Source organism: Narcine bancroftii, chromosome 11, assembly GCF_036971445.1.
Source record: "Narcine bancroftii isolate sNarBan1 chromosome 11, sNarBan1.hap1, whole genome shotgun sequence".
Taxonomy (NCBI): domain Eukaryota; kingdom Metazoa; phylum Chordata; class Chondrichthyes; order Torpediniformes; family Narcinidae; genus Narcine; species Narcine bancroftii.
The window spans coordinates 85,189,407-85,200,495 of NC_091479.1; the positions used below are offsets into that span (position 1 = coordinate 85,189,407).

At 40.8% G+C, this 11,089-nt stretch overlaps 1 protein-coding gene across 4 annotated transcripts in view; it reads right to left on the reverse strand.

The window, feature by feature from the left end:
- The window catches only part of samtor (S-adenosylmethionine sensor upstream of mTORC1), a 77,727-nt gene extending 67,489 nt beyond the window's left edge, over nucleotides 1–10,238 (reverse strand). For 2 of the 4 annotated variants that reach the window (XR_011346682.1, XM_069903818.1), the window contains exon 1: nucleotides 9,895–10,228. Coding sequence is in view for 2 of the 4 variants with exons in the window: in XM_069903818.1 (XP_069759919.1) it covers nucleotides 9,895–10,060 (166 nt within the window). In the remaining 2 variants the exon portion in view is untranslated. Of the gene's footprint in view, nucleotides 1–9,894 lie in introns of all 4 variants that reach the window. The other 2 variants (XR_011346683.1, XM_069903825.1) reach the window with 2 other exon arrangements.
- Between the last annotated feature and the right edge of the window lie 851 nt (nucleotides 10,239–11,089).

The following is an 11,089-nucleotide window of genomic DNA, read 5'->3' on the forward strand; positions in this document are numbered from 1 at the left end:
GATTGCAAGCAGCATCACAAGGACATTACTTGAAAAAAAAATCAGCAAGCAAGGGTGGCATCATTCCAGAATCCTCAACTTTTGCAGTTACAAAAAGAAACCCCAACCTGGTTAGGGTAAACAGACAATGCTGGAGAAACTCAGCAGATCAAATAATGTAATTTATACAGCAAAAATAAAGATACATTGCCAACATTTTGGGCTTGAGCCCTTCATCAAGGTAGAAACAAAATGTAGGCAAATTTTTTAGTGGAAAAAAAGCAAAAAGAATCATCAGTGCTGTGTGCAGGTACTGCAGATCCATGTGGGGGTCAAACTGGGAGGCCTGGAACCAGAGCTGGAAGCCACAAAGCACAGGATGCAGTGGAGGCTCAATATTTAAACTGAATTTAAGTCAGGCCCTATTGCACTAACTTCTTGAAAAGTATGATTTAACCATCTAATTGAAGATGGGTCTTGTGATGTGGCAGCAAGATGTTATTATAAGATCATACTTAAATGTACACTAGCCAGTAGGCTTATTATAATATGCAACGGAAGACAAAATGATGGACAGTATAGTCAAATGCTTAACAACTAAGCAAGACGAAACTGCAGAGTGATAGCAAAACTGGATTAAGGAACTCCAGAGATTTGGTTTAATTCAAGTGAAGTAAGGATTAGCACTTGCTCACAAGAAGTTTATTAGATTCAGCACGTATTTTCTCATTAGTTAGGAATTCAACCTTTTCACTGAACTAACCTGAATTACTTTTACCTTGTAATAGTATGGAATAGTATTTGCTTGATACAACTATGATCTTGAAGGATATTATGACATCATCTTCAAAAATTGCACACATTACCCAAAACGAAAATGCCTCACACATGGAAAGTGGAACAGAGTTACTTATTTTGCAGTTTACATACCCACAGAAACTGCATTCACATAAAAGTTTGCTAGAACAGGGTTGGTTGAACAATTGACTAGCTTTTATGCACAAAGTGTTGTAATTCAAACTATGTTGAGTCACAACAATCAAAGCATTGTTCCATCTGCAGCAGAAATTTTGAAGTCTAATTTATACAATCCTAAAAACGTTTCTACCCATTATTTGCTATTTCTAGTGTTCAAATGTTTGGAAAAAAGTTGCTTCAAGGAAGAGGGTCACTTTAAAGTTGAAGTCAAAAACAATACATGTAGAAATAAATGTAATCTTGATTCCAATTATGGTGCCTCCATAGCTTAAGGGTTGTGCATCTGGAGCCCACTGAGATGAAAAAGGCTTCTTTGCTTATATTTCTGTAAATAAAGAGGGCCATCGATTCATGCTATATCAAGCAGACAATCAGTGCGTACATTTCAAGACTTTAAAAGTGACAAGCAATGCAAGAGATGAAGTAAACACTCCACATGGCTGATATAGGTAATTTATCACACAAACTGTTCAACCTGATATGTTAATTCAGTTTGGAAGCAAGTGAAAGGGACAAGTTACTTCAATGAGAAGGATCAACTGCTTATAAAACATTAGTTTTATTAGTTTTGGGCAAGAAACTATATTGGACAAGACAAATCCAAATTCAAAAAAAACGTATTTAAATACAGTAAAACCTTTGTTATCTGGAATTCAAGCAAATGACAAAAAAATCAAGGAAAATAAATAAGAACAAATAAAAATTAAAATAAACATTGGTAGTGATGTTTGTGGTTGAGTTAAATAAATTAATACTTCATCAGCAAATAAACTAATGTCATGTTGTATCTAATTTATCTTAAATCCCTTTAATTGTTGATCATCTCTGATCTTTGGTGCAAGTGGTTCTATAGCAAAAGCAAGCAAAGCTGGTGATAAAGAACACCCCTGCCTACCAGATCTATTTAAATTAAAAGATTGAGATATCTGTCTATTTGTTATCACTTTAGCTTTAGGACTTCCATACAAGGCCTTAATCCAATTTATAAAATTTGCACCAAAACCAAATTTACTTAACACCTTAAATTAAAGAATCCCACTCTAACCTATCAAAAGCTTTTTCCGCATCTAAAGCTACAATAAGACTCAAATCTTTTCTTGTGAGCTAAATGAATTATACTTACTATATTCTCCAAAGTTTGTCTATTTTTAACAAAACCCATCTGATCCATGTTTATTAAATCAGAAAGATATTCATTAATCCTATTCGCCAATACTTTTGCTACAATTTTATTTTGATCTACATTAAACAAAGATACAAGTCTATAAGAAGTAGGCTTTAATGGATCACTATCGTTTTTAGGAATAACTGTAACCATCAACATGGAAAACATTTCTGGAAGACAATGTTGTTTAGAAACCTGCTCTATGACTCATCAATAAAACTTCATAAAATTCAGCTGGAACCCCATCTTCACCTAGAGATTTATTAATTTTGTAAACTAGGAAGCGCATCATAAACCTCCTGCTCAGTGAAATGACTCTCTAATTGATTTAAACTTTGAGTTAATCACAGTATTGACAATTGTGACAAATAATAATCTATAGCCTCTTGGGTAAAACATAAGAATCTGTTGACACTGTGGTTAAATGGGGAAAAAAAACACAAATGCAGGTCAAACGGGGTCTTTATGTAGCAAAGGTAAAGATACAACACCAGCGTTTCAGGCCTGAGCCCATCAAAGTGTGGGGGAACATGAGAGATGTCCAAACTGAAGTCAAAAAACAACATTCAAACATACGAGTCCTTATTTTCCAGGTGAGTGAGGGCTATATGGAGGGAGGTGGCATCGTTCATAGAGCAGATGGATCTATATGTGAACTGCAGGGGGATCCAATGGCAGGGGCAGTAGGAGCTTGATGTGCCCCCTGAAAAGTCTCTCCAAACACTTCATTACGACGGACATAAGTGCGACAGGGTAGTAGTTATTGAGGCAGGACAAAGATGACTTCTTCGGCACGGGGACATCAGTAGTGGCTTTTAAGCATATTAGGACTGCAGCGCTTCTCAGGAAGATGTTAAAAATGTCGGTGAGAACATCTGCTAGCTAAGCCGCACATCCACTGAGTACTCTGCCAGGAATTTTATCCAGTCCAGCAGCTTTTCATGGGTTGACCTTGCCAAACTCTCTCTTCACTTCAGCCATTGCAAGACAGCACCTGATCATTTGAAGGAGAGGCAGTCTTTTTTGCCACATCATTTTTGACCTCAAAGCGTGAGTAGAAGTTGTTCAGTGCATCTGGGAAGGAGGCATCTTCAGCAAAGGCAGATGGTGTAGTCTTGTGGTTGGTAATCTCTTGGATGCCCTTCCACATTCGTCGCGTGTCCAGGAAATTACTATGAATGCAATGGGCATGAACACGTTTTGCTTTCCTGATAGCCTTAGACAACATGGCTCTTGCAATATCTAGGGCTACCGTGTCATCAACTCTGAAGGCAGCATCTTGGTTCCTGAGTAGCACACACACCTCCTCAGTCATCCATGGCTTCTGATCAATGCAATTAATGATGGTCTTGGGCATAATGATGTTGTCAGTGCACTTACTAATGTAGCTGATCACTGATGTCGTACACTCCTCCAGAAACTGCAGATGTAGCAACAGTTAAATGCTCAAGATTTATATATTTATGCAAATGAAGTTTGTTCAGTGTAAGTAAACTGTTTATTCTTAATGCAGGTGTATTAGTTAGGCATTGCAAGAGTCAGTCTCAAGCAACAAGAACATTTCCTCATCTAGCATCTACCAATCCACATAGGTGACAGATACCACGGGTTTTACTATAAATGCATTTTCCTAGTAACATTGTTGACCAAAAATCACCCCTATATAAATATCACAGTTAAACCCCCCCAAAAAAAATTTTAGACCTCTGAAAAATCTGAAATAATATGCCTTTTCATTATTGTACATAATGACTGGATCTGTGTCCATATTTTCTGTTTAGATTTAGAGGTTAACATTTTTTAAAATTTCAGATCTGCGCAAGAATCTTAATTAATGCCCAATGATCTGAGAAATCTCAATGAGAGATCCAAAATAATATTTTTTAATATTTGAGTATTTAAATGCATCATGTTATGATCTGGATACAGTGCCAGAAAAAGGTATGAAAGATTCAATGGTAAAACATACAAAGTGATTTGGATTTTAAAAAAAATTAGAGAAAATTGTATGGCACTAGGAAAGATCAGAAATAATTAGCTAACTCTGAAAGCTGCCACACACTTGCTGTTTTAATAAAGAAACCTCAGCAGTTACTTTACACTGAACAAGCTTTCGCAAATAGCACCGTGGTTGGTAATGATCAGAAAATCTATTGCACTGACATGTGGTTGAAAGATAAATAACAACAGAACCCATGAGCAACTTTCAAATTGGTTGCAACAATGACATGAAATATTTCACATCCAATGTACAGGACAGATGGGGAAATCAGTTCAACATCTCATCTGAATGATGGCACTTCCTCCAAGATGAAATGAAATGTCAACTAATTTTATGCTTGGGTGTTAAACAGTCAGGAGTCACAGCTGACAAAAAAAACCCCTTTGACATTGCAAATGTGAAATACAGTATTTCTGTTGTTCACCTATTTCCATAAACACAAGATTAATGACCTATAAAGGATTGGGCAACAAGTTACTCCTCAAAATGTCTCATTAAATCTATATTACTTGCAAAAAAATAATTACTTCTGTAATAATGTTCCATTTTAAAAGCTCCAATTTGATTGCAAATTTTATGATCCTAAGAAATCATAAAAGAAGATGATACCTTTTTCTAGTTGCAAGTCAATCAATAATTAAAAACTAAAATTTTATTACTTGAATCTTGTAAATTTCTCTCCCTTGTTTCGTGCTACACAGTTTATCTGCCCTGGGTTTGCAGTTGCATTTGAAGTGCAATTATTAACATTTACCATCACTGCGTCCTGCAAATGACTGCAATTTTTGGAATTTTCACAACAACATGTCACAGAAATCTGGAGGCTACTGTCAGGGATTAACCTCACCTCTTTGGATGCAATATTTGAACTTCTCTACCATAATCATGGGAAATCACTACGAATGGTGTGAATTTAGGCTATATATGAACTAGTCCTTTCGAAAAACTTGAAAGTCTTGCAGCAAGTGAAATAGCATCTGCTTCTTGGCCAATCTCTCAGGGTCGAAAATGGCTTGTTTCCATTTGTTTCTGAGGTGGCTTTCAAGTCCTGCACAAGAGATGCAGACACTTCAAAGGAGAAGCAGGCATTGCACATGTGGTTTGTTGTGGTATCAAAGATTATAGACTTTAAAAAAAAACCTTTATTTAAAATAAAACCACTTAGCAAACATAGCATAATATTTCAAACTTAATCCAAATACATGTGGTATTTTATAAAAAGAGTAAACACCCCTTCCCCCAACAAACTTAAAAAAGAGGCAAGAAAATCACAACAGGAGTACTTCATTTTCCAATACCTTTAAATATTTATAAAAGGGTATGTTGGAGATTCATTTATATTTTAATACCAACAGTTTAAGAGATAAATATCATACATTTTGTAAAATATGGAGCCCATATTTTTAAATTATAAGTAATTTTTTCAAGTTATAGCAATACATTTTCCAACTATTGCCAAGGCAATTTGAACAAATTTTACTTGATACATATTCAGTTCAAATTTAGGTTTAATCCCTATAATATCTCCCAATAAAAAAATAACATTAGATCCTGTGGGAATCTTACTCTAGCTATTCATTCTAATAAATTACCCATTTCAAGCCAAAAAGGTCTAATTGTGAACACTGCCAAGTCAAATACCAAAAAGTACCAACTTCTTATCCACATCTAAAACATAAATCTGAATAAATATAATTCATATTATGCAACTTTTGTGGTGTTAAATATAACTGATGAATAAAATGATATTGAACTTACCGATATCTCACATTTATTGTACTTTTCATACTCTCTCTACGTTCATCTATTTGCTTTTTTAAATCTACCTCCCATTTATGTCTTGATTTATTAACTCCTTTTCGAGTCTTCTTTTGTAATAATTTATACATCTCTGAAATAAATTTATTTACATCCTTCGTATATAATAATTCTACTTCTTTCTCCAGTGTACAGGCATTTGATACGCCTGGAAACTCCTCCTCCATTCAAAACAGACGTGGTTCAGGAATTCTATGATTTAGAAAGAATGTTGCATCTTTTCCAACAGACTTCAAGATCATCCTTGGATCTGGAACCATTTTTTCTGTCCTCCCGAGATTTCTTATCTCGACAAAGACTGGACTAGGCTCTGGCATCAGGCATACAGAGGCAGCTGAATATGATCAGAATTGGAGACACACAAGAGACTGTAGATTCTGGAATCTGAAACAAAACTCAAATCTGCTGAAGGAACTTGGTTTGAGCAGCTTTAGTGGGAGAAAAGAACTGTCAGCATTTTGGCCAGAACCCTTCATTAAGACTTGCCCAATTCCTCCAGCAGATAGAGTTTTGTGATCGGAATTGGCCTGGGAAAGAATCCCATGGCATGTTAAACCAAATGTTAGCATAATAGTGGTATTAAAGCTTTGTACAAATTCCTTTGGTAAATATTTCAAACTCATCAAGTATTTTTACAAGCTTATATTTCTACTGTTTTAGGTATATCTACATCTTCCAAATGCATTCCTGAAATGCTGCCTGAGACTTTTTAAAATCAAAGCAAATGCCTACTGTGTCAAGTTGACAGCACCATTGTTATTCTAGAATCTCACTGAACTTTCCCCCGATAAAAACAGATTTCTCACCAGATAAATCTCAAATATTGATGTTTGCCGAGAAATGCCTGCACCTCTACCCCATTCACTGTGGTAAGCAACACTGTCACTTTATCTTGAGCTCCAAACTCTGGACCACAGCTTAACTTGGGAAATACCGTATTGCTGCCTTGGGATAATATTAATATAGCAAAAACACTAATGCTGGACAAACTCAGCAGGACTTCCAGCATCCATAGGAGATAAAGATGTACATCGTATAACCAACTTTTCTAGCCTGAGATCTTCAAGCTACAAGTAAAAAGAACTCTCAGACACCTCCTCTAACAGGATCGACCAAAACTCATCAAATCGCATCATCTCTGAACATCACCTGGTCATCCCCCTTTGGTGCTGCCTCATGCACCCATGATGAGATCATTAACTTTATCCATTTTGCTGCAACCTTTCACCCCAACCTCAAATTCACTTTGTTCATCTCTAGCAGCTTTCCCCTTTCCTCGATCTCTCTGTCTCCATCTCAGGAAACAAACTCTTGACAGACATCTTCCACAACCCAACAACCCCCACAACTATCTCGACTAGACCTCTTCACACCCTGTCCCCTGTAAGGATTCCATTCCTTTCTCTCAATTCCTCTGCTCCATTGAAAATGCTCCAAGAAAAAGGTCTTCTATGCCAGATCATCAGAGATGTCCTCCTTCAAATAACATGTCTTTCCCTCAACCACCATCAACTCAGCTCTTATCTATATATCCTCCATTACCTGTAGATCTGCCCTGGCCCCCTCCACCCTTACACACAAAGGCAGGGTTCCCCTAGTCTACAGCTACCACCCCACCAGCCTCTGCATTCAACATATTATCCTCCACCATTTACTATATGATCCCACCACAAAACACATCTTCCCTTTTACTCCCCTCTCTGCCTTCTGCAGGGATCACTCCCTCATCCATTCCTCTCTTCCCACCAATTATCCCCTTGGTAGCTACCCCTGTGATCACAGGTGGTGCTCCACTTGCACCCACATCTCCTCACTCACCACCATTTGGGCCCCAAAATGTACTTCCAACACTTCACTTATGAATCTGCAGGGGTCATGTACTACATCTGGTGCTCCTGTTGTGGTCTCCACTTCATCGGAGAGACTGAATGCAGACTGAGAGATCGCTTCAACTAGCACTTCAGCTCTGTCTGCCGCAAAAGCAGGGAGCAGCCAGTTACCACCCATTTCAATTCTCCTTCCCATTTCTTTGCCGACTTGTCTGTCCATAGTCTATTCATTGCCAGATTGAGACCACCCAAAAAATGGAGGAACAACACCTCGTATTCTCTCTGGACACCCTCCAACCTGATGGCATTAACATCAACGTCTCTAATTTCCATTGGCAGCTCCTCCCCCATCTTTCCCCAATGTCTCCTTTCCTCTAGCTTTTTCTCTCTCCCTCTCTGTCTCCTTTACCCCAGCTCTGAATTCACCCCACACGCCCCACCAATAAAATTTTTACCTTCTCTCTCTCCTGGCCCCCTTCCATACCTTTTGTCTGTACTCCTTTCCTTACCCCTTAAATTGCCTGCTTTTTACTCGTATCTTGAAGAAGGGTTCAGGCCAGAAATGTCAGAGTTCTCATGCATACTGCAAAACCTGCCAAGTTCCTCCAGCATCTGCAGACTTCCGTGTTTCACTCCATATTACTAATAGACACCACAGATTCAACATGTTATTCAAATAGTCTTTCTGCAACAATTCTATGATACTGCATGTATATTAATTTCAGGATTAACTCAGTACAAAGCACTCTGAGTCACTATTTCAGCTGGATTTACATCAATACAAAAAAGGGAACTCAGCATGCTGAGATGTAGTTAGTTCAGGATGGCAATAAAAGTGACTGTGAACATTTAAAGTTTCATATTTATTATCTTTTTCTGCACATTGTAGCAATTTAATTTGTACTATCGTTGGATGTTGCATACCCATATGGCTGTGACAATAAAGAATTTCAATTCATCTGCACATTATACATTTTATTTCGACAATAAATTCTCACCTAAACCCAAATAAACAGTGCCATGTATCCGAAAACACTGTATTTCCATTTTGCGGCGACATTCACATTTTGGTGGATTGGATTTTTTTACAGACAGCCACCAAGCTGAAAGGCCTTGCAAGACTATTGATCTGAGGCAAGTATCAGACCTAAGTGTAAGCGGCTGCAATTGAATGGACAGATGGGCTCACACTTTCTCTGGGGATGCCTGGAAGTCAGGTGAAACCACACATCTGAATTAGGCGAGTTTCCTTTGCCATCTCCAAGGAACTCATCCTAGACAAGAATTCTGTTTCCCCCATACTGGCATTTTTCCTTTAAACTAAACCACTAATTTCTGTCTTACAAGTTCATCCCGCCCGCCGCCCCCCCCCCACCCCCCACCCCCGCCATTTCCCTCCCCTTCCAGAGAAGTAAATGAGGCTACTTTAATTCCCAGACCTCAAAACACAACCAACTCCCATCATGCCGAGATAAGTCAGTCCGCCACTATCCAAAATTGGTTGAACAATTTCTTTTTTTTAGCGTGGCAAGCGACAAATGACTCCAAGCATTTAATTCACTTAACTATACAAATGATCGGCGTCTTTTCTCAGGCTATCAAAATGTTTGGCGAGACAGGAAAATAAAGGGACTATTATTAGGTTTAAAGTTCGCCGAGTGTATGGGAACAAAAAGTTCTTCAAAACAATTATCACCCGCGGTGGGTTTATTAAAAAAATAACCCACCATGAGACAGGCTGGAGAACCTCGGCGAGAAAGTCAGTGGTCGGACGGGCGGTGACAGCCAGGCTGCCAGGACCCCGGCGGTGGACCCGGGGGCCGGGGCCGGGCGGTGGACCCGGGGGCCGGGGCCGGGCGGTGGACCCGGGGGCCGGGGCCGGGCGGTGGACCCGGGGGCCGGGGCCGGGCGGTGGACCCGGGGGCCGGGGCCCGGCGGTGGACCCGGGGGCCGGGGCCCGGCGGTGGACCCGGGGGCCGGGGCCCGGCGGTGGACCCGGGGGCCGGGGCCCGGCGGTGGACCCGGGGGCCGGGGCCCGGCGGTGGACGGCTCCCCTCCCCGGCTCCTCTCCCTCAGCCGCCCCCCCCCCCTTCCTTCCTTCCCTCCCTCCCTCTTTTCTTTACCTTCTCGATATTTCTTGCGTAGCTTCCTGTGGACGTTCTTCACCACCCCGGAGAGCTTCTCCTGCTCCCGCTTCCTGTCGCCCTCGGAGGCCGCCGTCTGAACGCCGCCGAACCTCGGGAGCACCTCAGCCGCCCGGACATTGCACCGACCAACAACCTCCTCCATGCCGATCGGTTCCGCTCAAGCCCAGGCCCCGCCTTCCGGTCCATGTGCCCCGCCTTCCGGTCTCTGTCCCCTGCCTTCCGATTGGTCGATGCGCGCAGACGGACGGCGGCGCCGCACCCACCACCGATGACGTCACCGGCGTCTGAGTCTGCTCCGCCTTTCAGAAGTGTTCGACTGTGACAAAAATATGTCCCTTCAAAGCGCAGGTCCTCGGTTCCTGGCTTCACTTCAGCCCTGTGGAGAAGAGTAGAGAAGGAAGTTGAGGTGAAACCAGAAAGTCTGCACACACAAGTGCTGGAGATTGAAAACTTGGTGCATGAACAGCTTCTCACTCAATGTCCCCCAACCAAGAAGCTGATTGTAGACTTTAGGTGTCCAATCCAGTGATCATTGGGGCACCAGAGAGGGAGTAGGTGAACAAATTTAGGGAGTCATCATCAAGGTGGATCTTTCCGGGACCCAACACATAAATGACATGGCCAAGAAAGCATGTCAGTGCCTCTAAGTCTTCAGGAGTTTGCAGAAGTTCGGTATAACCTCAGAAACCTTGGCAAACTTCTACTGATGTGTGGTGGAAAGTGTGCTCACCGCTGCTTCAGGGCCTGATTTGGGGGTACCCTTGAGCGGAAAGCCCGGCAAATAGTGGTGTCTCACAGGCAAAACCCTCCCGGTCATCAAGAAAATCTACATGGCACTGCCATTGGAGAGCAGCAGCAATCATCAAGGATCCACACCACCCAGGACATGCTCTGTTCTCATTACTGCCATCAGGAGAGAGGTAAGGTGCCACAGACTCATACCAGCAGGTTCAGGAACAATTTGATACCCTCCCACCATCGGACTCCTAAACAATACTCAATTAGAGACTAATTTAAGGACTCTTACTTGTAACATTGTTTATTACTGAATATTTGTTTTTTTCCTGTATTTGCAGTCAGATTATTTACATCTCTTTTTTGTTTACATTTCTCTCTTTTGCGTACATATGTTTTTCAGTACTATTGAGTACAGATTATACTATCAATAAGT